This window comes from Pleurodeles waltl, chromosome 4_2 (genome assembly GCF_031143425.1).
Source record: "Pleurodeles waltl isolate 20211129_DDA chromosome 4_2, aPleWal1.hap1.20221129, whole genome shotgun sequence".
NCBI lineage: Eukaryota > Metazoa > Chordata > Amphibia > Caudata > Salamandridae > Pleurodeles > Pleurodeles waltl.
In genome coordinates, this window is record NC_090443.1 from 39,422,808 (window position 1) to 39,443,770 (window position 20,963).

A 20,963-nucleotide genomic window follows, 5' to 3' on the forward strand; every position below is an offset into this window, starting at 1 on the left:
GGCCTGAGAGGGCTATGGCAATAATAATGTGTAGGCCCGGGTAAGCTCAAGATATCATGTCGGGAGGTGCGGGCATTGAAGGACGTTGACCAGGAGGGCTAGGACATCATGTGGACGCAGGAAAACGTGTGTCAACGAGAGCATGGGCAATGTGCGGATAAAGAAATATGTGGGTCAGGGTGGGCTAGAACAACTTGTGGTCAGAAGAGCAGATGGTCCCAACGTGGTCCCAGGACAACAAGTCAGTGAGGGATGGCCCAAGCCAACAGAGGCTAAGGCTTACTTACAGATGCAGGGCATGCGGCCCAGTGCATGTTCTCGACTATTCGTGGATCCCAATGGGGAAAATGCCAATGATGGCACCAAAATTTATATTAAATTAAGGGGACCAGATTAAAGCTGTATCAGACCAGCAGCAGCACAGGTCATTCTGGACCAAACCAGCCTGGCATCTTAAAAGGGATAAATGATAGTGTACTTCCAACCACGAGAAGACCGCATCAGCAACTGAAATTATACAGGCCTCTTTATTCTGCATTTTTACCCCTTACCAATGTCCCAGCTGTTTAACAGTAAAATGAAGACTGTTAGAATGGGTAGAGATGGGACAATGTGGCGACCCTGTACTCTCTTTAATGGTCAACAGGTGCTTGTCATTTTGGTCACCCCTGGCACTTTTGGTGTTTGACTGACCAAGGTGTCTTCAGGACAGAACCAACAAGCCCGATTATGATTCCATGCGATTGTTTACCGGAAAGATGCAAGGCAAAGCAGGGAGCACTTTCCCAGATTGACAATACCCGATACAAACATATATATTTTGTGCTGGAGATACGGTGCTACTAAGGATACTCATAACAAAGGCATCTGAATTGATATTTGGTATCTTACAAGTAATTGCTAGCCCTGAAGAAGTCAGCTGCAACTCAAGAAGAAAAATAAATTGTCAACGACCACATCGCAGAAAAACAGAAGAATTAACAGAAACAAAGGGGGTTTAAGGTTTGGCTTGCTGACAAGGCCAGCAAGACAGACACAAAGAGAGGGGACAGACAGTTCAGAGGCTACCTAGCTCTGTTGTGCTGAATCCACAAATTCCTCTTGTCGGCAGCCCCCCACACCCTGGACCTATGCCCACTGTCCACATAGTGAAGCAGGAGCTCAGAGGAGTGTGACGGACACCCTCCAATAGCGATCTATGTCACCAACACAACCAGAACTACTCCATCTCTCTTTTTACTCCCAGAACCCCCTCTATGCCATTCCCTTCAGCCAAACCGATAACTCAGTGGGCACCCATAATCAGAAAGAGCCCTAGACTGCTCATCCTCTACATATAGGGTTTATTTACAACTGGTTGGGATGGGCAATGTGTGCCACAAGTTTTATGTTGCTTGCTGTTTTGCAGGCCCGCTACCGCCAAAAACTGGCACCTCCCAATGTCAATGGCAGATGAGAACTGGACAATATTGCTGGATAAGAACTCGTGAACGAATAATATAACTTTTCTAACGGTAAATACATTATATTGCGAAGCACCAATACAATGACAAGGGAGCCTAAGACTACCTTATAGTATCTTCCCCATTTTCCTTTGGAATTCTAGTATTTTTTGGGCCTCGCACACAAATTCCTGTTATACATTTCTGAAAATAACTAAGAATGTAAGCTAAGAATGTAAGCATTCGCCCAGGGGAAAACATCCTCACATCGAGAGGAGTGTCTTCTTATCAGATTTTACTGACCTGTCCAGTGACATAATTAAGACATCAAGGGGCCTAATGCAAACAAGAGAAGCCGGGGCCATCTCCTTCTGGTTAGGTGGTAAAATACGGTACTAACTAGGTTGCAGTGGGACACTCGCATCCAAGGGGCCACGTGCCACTGGACAACTGATAGCTACCACCTTGCCGCTCTGCGGTTAGTGATGTAAAACGAATCCATCATCCGTGATGGGTGCCCGTTGAAATTGCAATCAGATGTATTTCCGGTTCACCTGATGGGGAGACCACAATACTTAGCAGTCACTAAGTCAAGGGTCCTAATGCAGAACAGTTCGCACAATGAAGAGAGGGGGTAAATCAGTACCTAGAAACGTGGAGCTGTCAGGAAGAGGGCAATACGAAAATGCTCAGAACGCACTAAGAAGGCCAGGGCAAAGGAGTTCCTTTCTTTGGTATCTGTTCAGCAGGCAACAACCTCCAAAAGAGGAACCTGTATTGTATATGCAACACTGAAACGGAAACGGTCACAGGGAAAAGTAAAAACCTTCGAGCAGCAGAGGTCATGTCATTGGCCAATGCCCAATGCTAACCCACAACCACCACATCCGGTGCCATGGCCTTGACATGGAACAACGTTCACGTCAATGACATCTCACCGAAAAGTAAACAAATAAATACATAGCAGGTGAAAAATAATAATAAAACACCACATGGCTGACCCGGAAGGCAACGGCCAGGAATGGAAGAAGCACAAGACCACCTCAGTAACATCACAGCTACTAAAGAGTGGTGATGCAAGTTTAGAACAAGCAAAGACTTCTCACACCGAAGACCAAACTAATACAGCCCCACAGCTAAAGACAAGGTTAGGGTCTCCCTGAGGTCAAAGACTACCCTACAGTGAATGCTACCAGGCAGGCAACAAGACCAAGACAATACTGCCACAGACTAACCGAAGGCTGCCATTGACCAGACCAACTGAGGTACACCTGCAGTCCAAAGGCCAAAACAAGGCAATACCGCCAAATATAAAGTATAGCAAAGCCAACACCAAAGTTACCATTAGCCAAAGCAACACATCACAGTTTAACAGCCAGGTATAGACTGTAACTCCGCGCTCAGACGCCGCGTCTCTTTCTGTCCTCGCGGATGGAACGCGCTACCGATACTCGGAGCGCCGTTCCCCGCGTTTTTTGACTATACATTCTGGGAAGCATATATTTTGCTCCCGGTCGCGCTACACTTATCTGTAGCCCTTTTTTCTTCTTTTTCTTGTTGGTGGTGGGTTTGTCTGGTCTTTTTTCCGGTCTCTGTCCATGTTGTGTCCTTCTTGTCTTCTTTGTGTTTTTGTCCCAGCATGCTCTGTTTTTCTTTTATACTACTTTATTTTGCCTATACTGGTCTATGGGCTCTTCCCAATTCAAGAAGGTGTTCTTTCCTTTTCCTATGATGTCACTTCCCTTTTCTCAGTATATAAGTCAGTCAGTCAGTCAGTCTTGTTCCACCTTGCGTTGCAAACACTTCCTTCTGGTTGTGCTGTTCACTCCTGTTCTTTGTTCCTGCTTTTTGCCTTGGGAGATTTTTGCCTGTTCTTTGTTCCTGCTTTATGCCTTGGGAGATTTTGCCTATTTTTGTTTCCTGTTGTTTAGTCCTGTTTTTTCTTGTTTTTCTTCAGGACTTCCTGTTTGAGGTTTTTACCCAGTGTTGTTTTTTTTTCCCTCTGGTACTCTTTCTGGAAGGTACGGTCTGCTTTGGCCTAGCCTGTCAAGCGACACCGTGGCTACTAGAAGGGGTCGCCCTTATCTGGGAGTATCCAGAACCTGTAGAAGACTTGGTGTATTCGCCAACCCGGTATCCAGAGGTGAGAAGTCCAGCGCAGTACGTAACAGATTGCAACCCCAAAAGATTCCGCGTTGCGAGATCGCCATGGAAGATCCACAGGGAGAGGCGTCAGAAAATGCTCAAGCCATGTTGCAGACTGTCCAACAACAAGCTCAAGAGTTACAACAGTTACGGGCAGAGAACACCGCGCTACAACAGGTCTGGTCTTCCCGATCAATGAACACAACACCCCTATCTGCCACTACTCCTCGATATTCTGGAGATCCTCTAAAGATGAAGGAATTTTTGGATGCCCTGACGGTTTTCTTTGCCTTTCGTCCACTCCAGTTTTTTTCAGATAAGGCTAAGGTGGGCTATCTGATCAACGCCTTGTCTGGGCTGGCGCTTGCTTGGGCGACTCCTCTGGTTTCTACAGAAGACCCAGTCCTGGCTAACTATTCAATTTCCTGACTCTTTTCAAACAAATGTTTGAGAGACCTGGGGTAGAAGGAGCAGCTGAAGAAGCCTTATGTGACATTCAGCAGGGTAATCAGGATGTTCTACAGTGTATAACCCGCTTCGAACAACTGGCAGCTGAAACCTCCCGGGTGGAATGCACCTTCATAACCTTTTTCCGCCGAGGCCTGTGTGAAGAAATTAAAGATGAGCTTGTACATTCTTCTTCAGCTTGTTCTTTGAAGGAATTAATGGATCAATCTATGAACATTGAATATAGACTTCGAGAGCGCAAGATGGAGAGACGTAGAATGCAAGCTCCATACCAGTCTGGTACCTTTCATGCTAGCAGTCGGCGAACGGAAGACATTCCATCCGAAGCTTCTCCACCTCCCCCTGAAGAACCCAGGCAGATAGATCTGGTTTGTGGGCCACTGACGGAGTCAGAAAGGGAGGAACGACGACGAAAGGGACTTTGTCTGTACTGTGGTAAGGCTGGCCACCGGATCTGTAGTTGTCCGGTACGCCCCTCAAGACCTGCGGGAAACGCCAGCTCCCGTCCCCTGTAAGGAGGAAGGAGACGGGAGGAGCTGAAGTACCATCAATATGTTCCTCCAAAGAAAGCATGTCCACTCTGTTTATCCTCTCAGTCAAGTTACAAAGTTCACAAGATCAAGAAGAACACCTTCTGGCTCTCCTTGACTGTGGAGCCAGTGGACTCTATCTGGAAGAGACCTGGGCTACGAGTAAAGGAATTCCCTGCATTCTTAAAGAGACTCCTGAGCAGGTTCACACGGTGGATGGCTCTCCGTTAACCTCAGGACCTGTGGTGGCCTCAACTCCTACTCTTTGTTTGACATTTGAAGCGCATCAAGAACATGTTGCCTTTGATCTCATAGCCTCACCAAATCACATCATGATTTTGGGAATACATTGGTTAGCCCGACACAACCCCCATATCAATTGGGAAACAAGAACTATATCCCTAACGTTTTCATTTTGTCAACAGAATTGTTATTCCACTACTTCTTATTGGACTACCAAAAGGTCCTGTCAGTCAACTAAGGATAACACTAACTCTATCAATATGATCCAGGGGGTTCCAGATTGTTATCAGGAATATATCATGATTTTTCAGAAACCTAGTTTGCCGCCTCATCGCAGTTATGACTGTGCTATTCCTTTAATTCCTGATGAAGTCGTCCCCTTTGGTCGAATGTATTCTCTGACAGACCAAGAAAAGAAGGTGCTAAAGGAATATTTAGACGATAACTTACACAACGGTTTGATTGCTCCTTTCTCGTCCCTTGCTGGGGCTCCTCTCTTCTTCGTCCCAAAGAAGACGAAGGATCTGCGTCCTTGTGTTGACGTTCGTGAACTCAACAGAATAACGATTAAGGATCGATATCCGCGGCCTTTAATTAGAGATACATTGGATGCCATTCAAGGAGCCAAGATTTTTACCAAATTAGACTTACAGGGTGCCTATCATCTCCTTCGGATCAAGGAAGGAGATGAATGGAAGACAGATTTCCGTACCCCTTTTGGGCACTATGAGTATCATGTTATGCCCTTTGGACTGACCAACGCCCCTTCTGTTTTTCAACGATTTATGGATTCGGTGTTCTCTGATGTACTAAACCAATATGTAGTCATTTATTTAGATGGTATCTTGATATATTCCAGTGATCCTGAGCAACATATAGATCATGGTCCGCAAGTCCTGGAAAGACTCAAGAAAAACCAATTGTTTTGTAAACCTGAGAAGTGTGATTTCCATAAATCTGAAGTAAAGTATTTGGGGTTCTGTATTAATCAACATGGAATATCCATGGATCCTGACAAGGTCAGTGCCATATTAGATTGGCCTTCTCCAACGTCCATTAAGGAAACACAATGTTTCCTTGGTTTAGCAAACTTTTATCGTCAGTTTATTCAGAACTTTGCCCACCTACAAAGTTTTATAACACAAACAATTAAGAAAGAGAACCTGAAGAAGGGTTTCGTTTGGACCAAGGATGCTGAACGCGCGTGTCAAGAATTGAAGACAGCCTTTACCCAAGCACCCGTGTTGCGTCATCCTGACAATACCAAGAAATGTATTGTTGTGACTGATTCCTCAGACAGAGCTATTGGGGCAGTTCTGCTGCAGAAACAAGACAACGATGGATTGGAACATCCTATCTTTTATCTGTCTCATATCCTATCAGAGGCTGAACGCAATTATTCTGTACTGGAACGAGAACTACTTGCTCTCAAAGTAGCTTGTAAAGAATGGAGGCATTTCTTGAATGGTTCCAGAGAGCCTTTTGAAGCCAGGACTAATCATCGTAATCTCCAATGTCTTCGGAGTTTTCAGTGTCACAATAGTCGTCAGGCTCAATGGGCTTTCTTCTTTAGCCAGTATGATTTCATGATCACGTACATACCTGGTTTCCAGAATTCAGTGGCAGATGCCTTATCCCGCAGATATCCTGACATAGCCCAGAACTCCTCTCCACATCTTATTGAGTCTAGCTGAATCATCGGAGCTACTCAATCGTTTCAATAATGCGTTCAATCAGAGTACCAGTTTCTGTCAGCTTCAGAATGGGATAGAGTGACTCCTTTTTTGCAGAAGAAGGACAACTACTTCTATCATCAACATGTTCTTTTCCTACCTACCAAGAAAGTGCAGACAGAAGCTCTACAAATGTGCCATGATTCTCCTATAGCCGGTCATCGAGGTATCAGGAAGACCCAGGAGCTGCTTCAGTGATCTTTTTGGTGGCCTTCGCTTGAAAACCTATGTGTCAGCATGCCCAGTCTGTGCTCAGACTAAGACACCCCAAACTAAGGTGGCAGGTTTATTAAGACCTTTACCGGTTCCTTCCGCTCCTTGGTGTACTCTATCACGGATTTAATATGCTCTCTACCTTACTCCTCTGGTAACCAAGTAATCATGGTGACCGTGGATTCAATCACCAAGATGGCCCATTTCTCAGCCTTGAAGAAACTACTGACGGCCCCAGAAATGAGTCGTATTTTTCTTCAGGATATTTTTTGCCTCCATGGTCTTCCGCAAGAGGTAATTTCGGACAGAGGGCCTCAATATGTATCACGTTTCTGGAGAGCCTTTTGTGCCTTATTTAACATTGAGATTTCTTTATCCTCTGGTTTCCATCCACAAACTAATGGGCAAACTCAAAGAGTGAATCAAGAACTTCAGCAGTATCTGAGATGTTACTGTAATGGCACACAAAGCAATTGGTCGGAGTATCTTGCTCTTGTCGAGTTCTCCTATAACAACACAATACATAGTGCGACCAAGACCACACCCTTTTATTGTACCTATGGATTTCATCCGAGGACTTTCACTACTGTTTCCCGAACATCCTCTTCTGTGCCAGCTGTCACTTCTTTTTCATAACAGATCTGTTGAATCCAGGGCCTACTTCACACTCTCCTAGCTTCGAAACAAGCAACGAAACGAAAGGCGGATCGTTATCGACAAGCCACACTTTTGTATCAAGTGGGCCACAAGGTATGGCTTTCTTCCAGATTTCTACCAACCCGGTTTTCCACCAATAAGTTCAAGCCACGTTTTTATGGACCCTTTCGGATTTCGCAAGTCCGGAGTCCTGAATCCTGTAGTTGTGCGTCTCCGCTTACCTCATACCTGGAGGGTTCATCCTGTTTTCCATGTGTCCCACTTAAAACTCTTTGTTCCTGATCCATACCATCGCCAGTTCCAGCGTCCACCTTCTCTTTCTATTAACAGACAGCCTGAGTATAAAGTCCAGGAGATCTGTGATTCCAGAATTTTTCGACACAAACTACAGTTTTTGGTCCATTGGAAAGGATACCCTCTCAGTGACTGTTCTTGGGAGGATGCTTCCTCCGTCCATGCTCCCCGTTTAGTCCACCTGTTTTTTGACAGTCATCCTGACAAACCTGGTGCCTCGGGGAGGGGACCTACTGTAACGCCACGCTCAGATGCGGCGTCTCTTTCTGTCCTCGCGGATGGAACGCGCTACTGATACTTGGAGCGCTGTTCCCAGCATTTTTTGACTACACATTCTGGGAAGCATATATCTCGCACCCTGTCACGCTACGCTTACCTGTAGCCCTTTTTTCTTCTTTTTCTTGTTGGTGGTGGGTTTGTCTGGTCTTTTTTCCTGTCTCTGTCCATGTTGTGTCCATCTTGTCTTCTTCGTGTTTTTGTCCCAGCATGCTCTGTTTTTCTTTTATACTACTTTCTTTTTCCTATACTGGTCTATGGGCTCTTACCAATTCAAGATGGTGTTCTTTCCTTTTCCTGTGATGTCACTTCCCTTTTCTCAGTATATAAGTCAGTCAGTCTTGTTCCACCTTGCGTTGCAAACACTTCCTTCTGGTTGTGCTGTTCGCTCCTGTTCTTTGTTCCTGCTTTTTGCCTTGGGAGATTTTGCCTATTTTTGTTTCCTGTTGTTTAGTCCTGTTTTTTCTTGAGGAGTTTTTGTTTGAGGTTTTTTCCCCAGTGTTGGGGTTTTTTCCCTCTGGGACTCCTTCTGGAAGGTACGGTCTGCTTTGGCATAGCCTGTCAAGTGACACCGTGGCTACTAGAAGGGGTCGCCCTTATCTGGGAGTATCCAGAACTTGTAGAAGACTTGGTGTATTCGCCTACCCCGTATCCAGAGGGGAGAAGTCCAGCGCAGTACGTAACATAGACAAGGCCTCCGATACCAATGACTACGTTAAATCAACCACCCCACCCTACTGGTAGACCAAGATAAGGCAACACCATCATGAACGTCATCATCACCACCAGCTGCTGGCCAAGAAAGTGCTGTTCCACAGGGATACACCATGCCAGTGACATCCCATGCAAAACCACAGTGGCCTAGATTGGCAGACAAATGACTCCACAATTTCAGAAGCGAAGTCAGTCCAACGTGCATTCTTCCGCTCTCACACACACGCTAAACAAACTCTGTCAATCTAAACCTTTGTTTAACTCCGACTTACACTTCTGCCTGCCCCCTGCCTTTTTGAGAAGGATACAAAAGCCTTTTTGTTTGCTCTGATTTCCAGGGGCACCCACAAAATTTCAATTTTGAGCTACTTGATCTAACTTCATTTAAATTCAGACATACAGCAGCACCACACTTTAACACTATGCCCAAATTAGCATCATCTTTCATTCTCCATTACACCAGCGACATACCTGTAGTACAATGCAGTGCTCTGTATATGCGGCACTCCTCTATGCATGGCTACACCTACACTTGCAACTACCTACTTCACCTCAGTGGGTTCACAAAACTGTGCACTACATCCTGCCAAAACCAAGTAACTTAATCTTAACGACATCCTGCTTGAACTTTGCCATAATCTGTCATGTACTTAGTAAATTATTTATCTTTTCTACACAATTCCAACATTCATCACTGTTGTTTGGGTCATTGGTCTTCTGACTGGTGCCGTTTATTTGCAAGAGTGATCTCAATGATGCATCAAGACAAAAGCAGTGTACTAATATCACTGTTTTCCTTCTCCAGAGAAAATAAAATAAAAAGTGCACCTCTGTAATCCTGATTTTGCTTCTTTTTAACAGAAATGCTTTTCATTTGACTTTGAACTGGAAATCTATGACATAGGAAGAACGTTTCATTTTCGCCTTCTTAACTCTCTACAGAGAACATTTACCTCTGGAAATTTGGTGTAATAATTCACTGACAAATTGTCAAATGCACATGTGATGGGCGGAATGCTCACAATAAGTCTAACCACTGGCAATCGCTCGGGCTAGCGTTCCAACCTGTCTTTCTTTTGTCCACCATGTTACATCAGTGTGAACCCAGCCATGTTCAAATCAGTCTTGGCCCACCTCCAATAGGAACAGTCCTGCCCGAAATGCCAGAGCAGATCTTCCCTGAACCAGAACCCAAGCAGACAAGAACAGTTTTGCCTTCATTAGGGCACATAAGTTGGGTGTAGCTTGGTTCCAGTGACACAGTGAGTATGTGACCCATCTCAGGTTGGACTTTAGCTGGGTCTAAACGGAGGTGGCAGGATGGGCTAAAGAACAATGGGTTGGATCGCTACTATGAGCAACTGTTAGTAATTAAACTTATTGCTAGTATTCCTCCCATCACCTTTTGTGCGTTTGACACAATTTGACAAACATTAATTGCACAAATAACGCATACAACTTATTTGGTCAGTGGTTTTACCCACAACCTCATAATTCAATACTTATGTGCTGTCTCCATTTTAGCATCGCCATGTGGCGCACAGTGACCCTGATATACACACATTTGCCAATACCATCAGAATCAATCAGTCTCAGGATTCCATGAGCTAGATAATACTTTTTACCAAATGTGTTATGCACCTCTTTTCGTGTAAATGTTTTTATTTGCATAACCTATTTTTGAATTACTCCTTACTTTAAGTATATCCTATGAGCATGTGCTTTTACGCTCCCTATGGGAAGAGTAAACACTCAAGGAAAATTGTCATTTACTTGAACTCAGATAACATGCAAAAACTTGCAGACCCCATATTAACTTAGAGACGGGCGTCCTACCGGATAGTGAGTATCCTCCTTATATACAAGAGTACACTGCTCTAGAACAGAGAAAACATAAGTCCACAAGGTACTCCTCAACTAGAAGCAAATGCCCTCTCACACATACAATTGGATGTCATGCTTAATTATAGGGCTTGCTTCTCATCAGACTGGCGCTACTATGTCTGACGGGCACCCCTTAAAGGGGGCACTTTGCCAGAGATCTTTTATCAAGATTATGTGCCGTAATGTAAGCTATGGGGCAGAAATTCCACCTACGCACAAGCAGACAATGGGAGAGCAGGAAAAAGGAATAAAATTGGCTCAAAACCCTACACGCAAACAACAATTTATTGTAGAGGAAAGGGTCTTGGTCAAGATTAAAAACTCATATGGGAGTGAAAAGGAGCTAATGCTTGATCACTCTCTCAAAGCTCATTGAATAGGGGTGACCTTTATCCCCTGCACTAGGTCAACGTGTTTCGCGTCTAAGGGGTCAATACGGATCCAGTGACGCTTTATCAGGACCAACTAACAAACAAAACACTTCTCCTCAATATTACAAAAAAGCATAATATGTCTAAAATGGTAAGTCAAAATACTCCAGTCACCTACCCAAAACAGCCATACACAATAATCTAGTCGTATAGGGAGGGAGACCATCCCACATTAAAGACCAGGCTCCATGGGAAGCTGCATACTATAGGATTGGCTTAACGCCTAGTCGATGAGCATTGAGAGAGTGATCGAGCATTATCTCCTTTTCACTCCCATACGAGTTTTTAATCTTGGCCAAGACCCTTTCCTCTACAGTAAATTGGTGTTTGTGTGTAGGGGTTTGAGCCAATTTATTTCAGTTTTCCTGCTCTCCCATTGTCTGCTTGTGCGTAGGTGGAATTTCTGCCCCATAGCTTACATCACGGCACATAATCTTGATAAAAGATCTCCGGCAAAGTGCCCCCTCTATGGGGTGCCTGTCAAACATTGCAGCGCCGGTCTGACGAGGAGCAAGCCCTATGATGAAACATGATATCCGATTGGATAAGTGAGGGCATTTGCTTCTAGTTTAGGAGTACCTTCTGGACTTATGTTTTCTTTGTTCTGGAGCAGTGTACTCTTGTATATAAGTATCATAAGTCGGGAGGCTGTACACTGGACCATTAATCTCCCTGTCCCTCTTGTTGTAGTACAGAGTATAATCCTAAAGCTAATAGCATATCCCTGGCAGTGTCTATGTGTCCTTGGAAGCCTCCTCTTTAACCATGGCTACCCATTCATTGCTTTTATGTGGTACCACTCATGGCCTTAGGAATGGACACATACAAGCTACCAACCTCTGTCCAATCTGCCCGATTCCTAAGCTCCAACTACTCAGTTTGCACATGGACAATGGTCCACCAACAAATTTGGCTTTGATAAATCTCTAGTGCAACATGCTCCAATTTAATGTAATGCCAAAAGTTCATGTAATGTTGCAAGCATGCCCACCACTGCCGTCCAAATCTAACTTCAGAGTGCCCTAGTTCTTGGTCCTCATAGCCAAAGCCTTTTTGAGCAGGGGCAGGCATAAAGCTGCATAAGCATGTTCATCCTACTAACATTTTGTGTAGCTTACAACTGTAGTACATATTTCCTGACCTCTCCAAATCAATAGCTTTGAGTCCTTCAATTGAGCCACATTTTACCCCAAAGGTTTACTCTAATTTTACCGCCTGTGCCACAATTACGCTCATACTGCCCCTGCCTACAACAGTATCAGGCAATACAGCGTTTTGGATATCTTTGGCCTGCATAAGGGTTCACATGCTGGAATGAGACACATAACCAAAACAAATTGACAACATGCACATTTCATCACTTGTGAAGCACATCAACGAAGAAATAGAATTTCGCACACTGTGTTGTAATCCTCCATTACCACAATGTCCTGTAGTAAAAAAACATTAACAGTCTGGACTCCTACTCTTCACGTAGAATGCATTTTGACCCTCCAGAAGGCCCACTACTATCAGAAGTCACTTGAGCCCACAAAAGCACTGCAACTTCCTAAGTAAGTCCCAACCCCTCTTCAGAATCCCCAGAGTGCCCCTTCAGTAAGTATTTCCCTCACAAATCCCTTTCAGCCCTCTCAGGAAGCCATCAGGAACTCTAAATAAGTCAACGCTGCCCACATCACAAAACCTTTTGAGCCCATCAGAGATCCCTCTCGTGACCAGACAGGAGCATAGGCCAATCTCTCACTGTATGTCCTGAGCTCCCTGGAGAGCATTCCCTTCACGGATCCCTCTGCTCATAAATATACACACATATGAACCACTCCATAAGGTAGTATTGAGCCTTACAGAATCCCTCCATCTTAGATAGCAAGTGTTCCTGCAAAAAGCCATATGGCTAAGGCCCTCCATGAAAATGCCATGAGCTCCTCCACAAAGCCCACTTTAATATATAGAGCGATAAAGTTTCCCAGATCCATCTATGCATGAGTAGTCCATCCAATCCAGGGGTCTGCTTTGAATTCTGGGACTTGTAGTCCTGATTGTATTGTAGTCTAAACGGCGCTACAAGTCGCAGAGGCTCATCCAGCCCAAATGTATGCTTTGTATACTGAGACTTGTAGCGTAGATTTTAGGATTGGCTAAATTGGACTCCAAGTCCAAGAATGTAAAGCTTAACACTGGACTGTCTCAAGTACTCATGCACGGACATGCAAAAATTGATAGCTCTGCTAATCAGAAAGTCTCTATTACCTGTAAAGACCCTCATTCAAAATACAGTGAGTACCCCTACAACCAGAAAGTACCTAGCTCCATAACGCCCTTCCCTCTGAATGCCTTGGTTTTTAAAGCCTCTGCTGCATTGCACCATGCCCACCAGGAAGCTCCTGCACCCCAAAAGTCGCCTGAGCACAAACACACACACATTCCGAACGGTCCTTCTTCGCAGTGCCCCGGTGCTGCCCTCCGCAGTACTTATGATGGTTTTGCACACCCCATGGTGGAAGAGCTATTCTCTAACAGACACATCAGCGACCACTTCCATCCCCATCCCGCATGGCAGCTCCGGGGGTTAGGGAGTGCCGGGTAAAAGGAGGGGCATGGAGAGGCCAATGTGGTGTCTGACTTGTCAGAGCTGTTACTGCAGTGTGTGCCTCCCTCAGCTCCCTCTGGCCTCCCATCACCATCATTCTGCCCCTTATTACCGATTCCCTGTCGATCTCCTGTCTCTCATTCCCACCTGCCACAGACTTGCCTGTTACCAACCCATCCCTCTTCTGTCCCACTGCCTGTTCTTTCTTTGGTTCGGCTCAGCACCCCTTCTCTCCATAGTAGATCCTGTTCTTTAATATTGTCAAACACAATAACAGCTGGGAAGGGAAGTCAAAGCTGATGCCCATATAACATCTGTGTGTCAATAGTAGACCTGCAAGGGAGGGTAAAGCTGGTGACCAGCTACCATCTGTGTGTCAATAGAAGACCTGGAAGTTGGGCTAAATTGGACACCAGGAATCATTAGTGTGTCAATAGTAGTCCTGGAAGTGAGGGTAAATGTGCAGGCCAGCTACCCTGTGTGTATTAATAGAAGGCCAGGAAGGTAGGGTAAAGTTGGAGACTAGGTACCATATGTGTGTCAGTAGCAGACAGGTAAGTCTATTCCCCATAAATCTCCTCCCTCAAAATACACAGAGGCCCCCTCCAATCAGAAAGTATCTACCTCCATAAAGTGCCTCCCTCAGAATGCCCTTGGTTCTGAAAGCTTCTGCCACATAGAACCATGTCCTCCATGCAGTGGTCGAAGTGCATCACAAAAAAAAAAAGTATGGGCACTGCAATACTGTATGCTTTGGGAAGGGGCAGTGAGCATAGGGGTGGGATCAAAGGTATGGCACAAAAAGAAAAAAAATAGAATATTCTGTAAGTTTTTTTGAGACTTTCACCATAAAGATAGCTAGATATAAAATAAAATGCAGCTTAAATGAAAAATTCATTAAAAAAAAGTTATACATTGGGAAATGCACAATCGTACATTATGAAACCTCTATTGGTTAATCCATAGCAGAGTTTTGTGTGTAACCAGAGAGCCACACAATTAAGCCTTGGTTGGTGCAGTGGAGAACAGTGACGTGTATTTGTAGTGCTACAAGGTCACAGCCTGTGACAGGAAGCACTGTGATTATGCAATTCATTATTTTAAATTTGCATTACACACAGTAAAAAAAGACTGCTACAAAATGCGCAAAATGCTTAAGATAAAATAGTGTTTCCAAAATATAGATTTTAATAATAAAAAGAGTGAACACAGTGCAACTTTTTATATTACTGTACCTTCAACACCTCCAGGTGTAGTAAGCGCAATAAAAATACAATTAGAATTAAAATCAGGCACTTCACATACCAGTTGTTAACGCACAGCCACTCAAAAAGAATAAATCTTTGTCATAACAAAGCGTCAAGTGATTAGGTCAATTAAAGCCAGTATCACCTCCAAAACATTACTTTATTGTGAAGATTAACTTGTAGCACACATCTGCATTTCCTTCAGGCAAGCAGGCCCTCTGGTAGGAAGGCTGTTTAGCTGTCTACGAGACTCACTGAATGACACTTCAGCTGAGGCATTTAAACTATCAGAATTAACCGTCCGGTGGTCTCTTTAAAAGAGTAGGGGGACGGGCTTTCATACACCATAAAAGTAAGGGCAACTGGTACCCTTCCAATTTCGCCCACTGCCGTCTAGCAACCTCCTGCACCCTGAACGTCCCCCGAGCCCAACAACCACACATCCCCAACGGCCACCCCTCGCGCTGCCCTCCGCGGTACTTACGATGGTCTCGCGCACCCTCTGGTGGAAGAGCTGTTCTCTAACGGACACATCGGTGACCGCTTCCATCCCCAGCCCGCATGGCGGCTCCGGGGGGGTCAGGGGGTGCCGGGGTAAAAGGAAGGGCACGGAGAAGCCGGAGCGATATCTGACTCGTCACAGCCGTTACTGATCTTCAGTCCGTGCCTCCCTCGGTTTCCACTGGCCTCCCTCGCTCCTCCCATCACCCCGCCCTTCGCCAAGCACTCCGCCCTACCCGAGGGTCCCATGCCGCCCAGCTGTCTGTTCGCTCGCTCTCTTCTGCCTCCTCTCATCTCTGATACTCCCACGTCTCTCATTCCCACCGGTCGCTGACTGGCCCGTCCCCAACCCATCCCTCTTCTCTCCCACTGCCGGTCGTTCCCTCGGTCCGTCTCAACACCCCTTCTCTCCACCGTGGATCCTGCTCTGTAACCGGGTGAACACAGTCATAGCTGGGAAGGGAGGGCAAGGTTGACGGCCATATTCCATCTGCGTGCCAATAGTAGACCCGGAAGGGAGGGTAAAGCTGGAGACCATCTACCCTCTGGGTGCCAATAATAGACCGGTGTTTTGTAATATTTGGGATCTACTTGTCTTAGGAGGTCTTGCCTATCGGCCAGCTGGGACGGGCCTACAGCAGCACCGCCCAGGATAGGTGAACTTCGGCTTTAACAGGCAGAAGCAGCCGCTCTCCGAGCAGAGCTGGTGCTAGAAATAAAACCATTGCTCTGTTTGCTGGACACTCAAAGGGCCTCAATAAAGTGCTTAACTGTGCCGTTTGTTTATCCTTCCAAGACCTTCGATTATGTGCGATGACAAACTCAAAATATTAATTAAAAGTAAACCAAAGGAGAAAAATAAACGGAGATCTCCAATGCTAAAGGAAAAGATTGATTTAAGGAAATGGAACGAAATGAACACGAAGAAAATAGAATACAAAGTGAGTGGAACCATCACAGTAATGGACAACCCAAGAAAATAATGCAAAAACAAGAGGGAAGCAAGGAATATTTGCAGGGTTGATAAAGAAGGAGAAAGAGCGCATGAGAGGAATACAGAAATAAAACATTTTGGCCTTTTAATAATGAAAAACATATTCAAATCTTGAGATACTACACCTACAGAAGAAGCAAATGCCTTCCATATTTGGAAGTAGACATGTACCCAGTGGTAATATCTCATATGACACCTCTGTAGGGTGACCAGCTTTTGAGGAGCAAAAACCGGGACAGGTCAGACATAAAAGAAGGACTAAATACTATCACTTTTATATATGGCCTGTCCCGTTTTTTAGCGTAGCTTTGTGAATGTGTGCCTATACATGTGTGTTTAAATAAAATAAAAAATAAAAATAAAAAAAATATATATATATATACACACACACAGAAATTTACAAGCCTACATATAGAAATTTAGCTATGGCTTGACCTTCCACCCTGCACCTTCAACCACCCTCCTCTCTCTCTCTGTTCCCCACTCCGTCTCTCTGCTGGGAGCAGACAGGGGACTATGTTGCCTGACAGTAACAGATAAATTACTTAAATTATTTCATACTTTGTAGGTGTCCTGTTAAAGGAGAGCATACTTTTAACTTATCCTTCACTATATGATCTGACCTTTGGCCCAAAAATCGGGACATTTATTTAATGATCTGATTTTTGTCCAAAAAACCAGGACATTTATTTAAAATTAAGAGAAGCGTCGGGACACCAGGACAGTCCTCTAAAAACCAGGACTGTCCAGTGAAATCCGGGACATCTGGTCACCCTACACCTCTGACTCCCTATTCAGCTCAGAGCTGATCTAGCTAACAAATTAATAGTGAGAGATGAGCCAAAGGTCTGGCTTGGCTCTTAGAACTGGTACACCAGCCTGAAAATGTTTGACATTTTAATCATACAACAAACTTTGTGTAAAATATGATGAAGTCTGATCAAATTTCAAAGAAGAGTATTTCATTAACATATGGAAACCTGGACATGAAAACCTCCCATTAGAGTGCTGCCCTGAGAAGTACTCAGTAAAAGTGATAGTTTTTAAATATGTCTGTAGAAACTTTCCTGCCCCTGCCTCCACACTGGTGACTGTGCCGTTAGTGAACTAAAAGGCAAGACAATTGCCATGTGAACCTTGTATGCACCCCTGTTCATTATCAAGCAACATTATGGTCTAATAAATGAAATACTGTAGGATTTTGGAGAGCTGGTATTCTGAACTCACATATTTAAAGTACTTTAATATGCCATTATGAAGAAAATGGAGTTTTGGTGAAATAAAATATATACCTAAGATCACACAATTTAAGCAGGGAAGTCGTGATTTATATAGGCTTTCTGGTTTCACTCTGTAAAAATCAGCCAATCCGTTGGTATGTATTTGGAGATCATCGGCACCATTTTTGTGTTTCCCTGCAGGTGGACTTCAGATTCCAGCATTCCAGGGCCCCAGGAGGCAGTCCCAGTATTACTCACCAGCTGTGCTTCATTCCGGCGCTACATAGCACATTTATCAGCCCAGCTGCGCAGGCCCATCCTGCGCCCATCAGTGCCAGGTCGAGCCGGGGTGGGGCCACCCCACTTGATCCTCCAGATCCTACTTTTGACTGCAAAGGGATTCCTTGACCCCCATCAATGTAACTGTGGCCTAATTTTCAGGCCTAGTCCCTACCAGGTAACAGCACCTGATGTGTACAACTATCAGAGACTTAAACTTGCAAACGTTTTACCCACTGTATGATATAATTTACTATGTTACCTTAGTAAACTGATTATTTTTATTAGCCTTGGGCTTGGTTGGTCGAAATAATGTTTTAGAGTTGCTGCGGCTGCTTATTTAATAATCTTATCGCCTCCACTTCTGTAGTTTGAGTATTTAGACTTGATATTGTAGGTGTAGCGCTGCTTAAAATCATTGGGAAAAGGAAATGCTGAGAAAAGCCAGCTGGTGAACCCATGGGGAAAAAGACACCAGCACCCTGCAAGACATTGACACCTTCATTGAGGAAATGAAGCACATTCTTCATGCAGATGCACCAAGTAATCCTGGGGCTAAATTAAAAAAAGCCACATGTTGCCCCCCTATTTAGAACAAAAGAGAAAGTTCTCGCAACCCCCAGGCCAGTAAACACGAAGAGAAGGAGGGAGGGAACAATGTTGTAGTTAGCTCTCCTAAGTGTTCCCCAACCAGACTTACTATTCCACTTGACCCTGTGATTGGGTGTTCCAATCGCTTTTTACCTTTGATTTCTAGCGAGCAGTCCCCTCACGACCCAGGGGCCCTTGTAGCCCCAGTCTCCCAGTCCCTAGTGGCCGAGGAGGCCAACACCCAGATTAAAGAGCTATGAATGGTTATTGGCTCCCTTAGGGCTGAAATAAGGGAGTTAATGGGTGAGGTTAAAGTCCTACTAAAATACCAGGGCCTTGGGTCCCAGCCTGCTGGTCAGAAGGGGAGCTGCAGGCAGTCTGACACCCATGGATCCTTTCTCTGTCCTTATATCCCAGAGAGCCAAAATAGACAAACTAGTTCCCGGGGGGCCCGTGCCTGGAAAACCAAATGTTTCTCTGATGCACCACTAGTGCAGGTACAATCCGTTGTCCCACAATTCAACATTTTGGCTTGAGGGAAGAATCGGAGGTTCCATGTTAAATCTATATACTTCAAATCCTCCTCCCCCAACATCACCTGTTGTGTAAGAATTTGTCCCCTCCCAAATATCACCGTTACCAATCTACACACCGATTAACCCTAATAACAATGCCTATTCCCATATTAGGATGATTTACATTTCCAAGCTACTGCAATCTGCTAAAGAAGATGAGACCTCTCTGAAAACTAAAACGATCCATTGGATTAGGCAGTTGAGGAAATGCCATACTGTAATCCATTCAGACATAGTCAGGGCACTCCAGCTATCCCATACAGACAACACTGATTTATCAGAATTACATTTTCTCACCCTGGGTTTGTTGATTGTTTGCTATCTTTACATACGCGAACCCTTATTCTTATGGACTCACAGATACATCTGAAATCCTGAGTTCCATTAGGACAGAGAGCTGAGGAAATTCAAGTATCATCTCCCCTCTTCTGAGTGGACTGAATGGGCTCCCCAGGGTTTCTGGCCATGTGCAACAGTTATCCCCCAAAGCTTTCATCTAAGCAAAGTCTTACTAAAAGTTCTGCAAATGTCATTGCGGCTGCCCAGGGTGTCCCCTTTTACCCTCCCCATTACAGAAATACACATTGGTTCTGCTAATACTCTTCCAACAAAAAGTACGCAAGTTTGTACTATGATTACTACTAGTAATGCTCCAGCCATCTCCGTGGTGGCTCTAGGTCAGTGGTTCCCAACCTGTGGTCCGGGGACCCCTGGGGGTCAGCGAAGCCTTCTCAGGGGGTCCACCAGAGCCTAGAAAATTCAAAGATATTAACAAATATTGACAAATTAGGTCCCCAGCTTCCAGTAATGACTCAAGCGGGGGTCCCCGGATTCCCATGATAATTCAGTGGGGGTCCCTGGTTCCATTAATGTTAAAGTGGGGGTCCACAGAAATCAAAAGGTTGGGAACCACTGCTCTAGGTGATCCAATCCATTCTCGTTCCTTCTACCAGTGTTCATATTCCCCTCATTCCACCAAAGGGTATACACAACGAGACCATGCCTAGCATTAGAAATGATCTTTTGCTGGTTTTATGGAATATAACTACAGTAGTTACTAAGCTCTTGCAGAGCGACGGGGGGTGGGGTTTATTGACATACTTGGTATAGTCTTATTTCAGTAAACCTGGGAGATTGATTCTTCCTAAAGACAAGGCTATAAGACCTGCCACGTGGCAGCTCTCAAGTCAAAGGCTGGTAGACCCCCAGGTGGCCTCTCTATTTGGCCTAAATGTCATTGGACTGCCATGTGAAACAATTATGAATTGATTCCCCTGATTTGTTAGGTCTCGAGATAATCCTAGGGGAGAATGTAAATATTCTTCTCTTTAATGTATATTGTAGAAGTATTCCCAAGACAGCAGAGTCCCCGCTTCTATATCTCTTGAGAGATATTATTCTTTCAAAGTCTAAGGAGAAGGCAGTTATGATTGTGGCCAGGGACATTAATGTGTGTTTTGAACCGTCCACACTGTTGAAGGAAACTGCAGGTGATGAGGACCAATACTGGGGTATTCCCCCATTTCTAGCCCCAGTTTGACAACTCCTTCCAGGGTAGCCCTGCAAATGATGGACATCAGTCTGAGCTGACAATTGAGAGCTTGCAATGGTAGAACTGAGTTGGACATAGTGAGACGGCCCACCTTTAGAAGGAACTCGTACTGAAGCTGCATAGATTATATTTTGGTGGAACTCCAATTTCGGGGAAAGATAATTGATATGAAAGTTTTCCCTAGATTCGAGAGTTACCATTTCCCTTTGATTCTTACCCTTCATAGCAACTCTGTTAGTACAGGTAAGATGCAGCGATTACCCTCTGGTGATACATGTGTTAGTAATAACCATAGGAAGGCCGATTGGAGAGTGTAGTGAAAGATAAGGCTGCATATGCTCAACTATACCAGGGTCTGACCCCTATACTAGCTCTGCCCAGCCA

At 44.7% G+C, this 20,963-nt stretch overlaps 1 protein-coding gene across 1 annotated transcript in view; it reads right to left on the bottom strand.

Annotated features, from left to right (window-relative positions):
* LMBR1L (limb development membrane protein 1 like) overlaps window positions 1–16,002 on the bottom strand; it is a 114,418-nt gene extending 98,416 nt beyond the window's left edge. Inside the window, exon 1 of the mRNA XM_069230542.1 lies at window positions 15,352–16,002. Within this exon, the coding sequence (XP_069086643.1) occupies window positions 15,352–15,417 (66 nt within the window). The 5' untranslated portion in view covers window positions 15,418–16,002. The remainder of the gene's footprint in view (window positions 1–15,351) is intronic.
* Window positions 16,003–20,963: the final 4,961 nt, after the last annotated feature.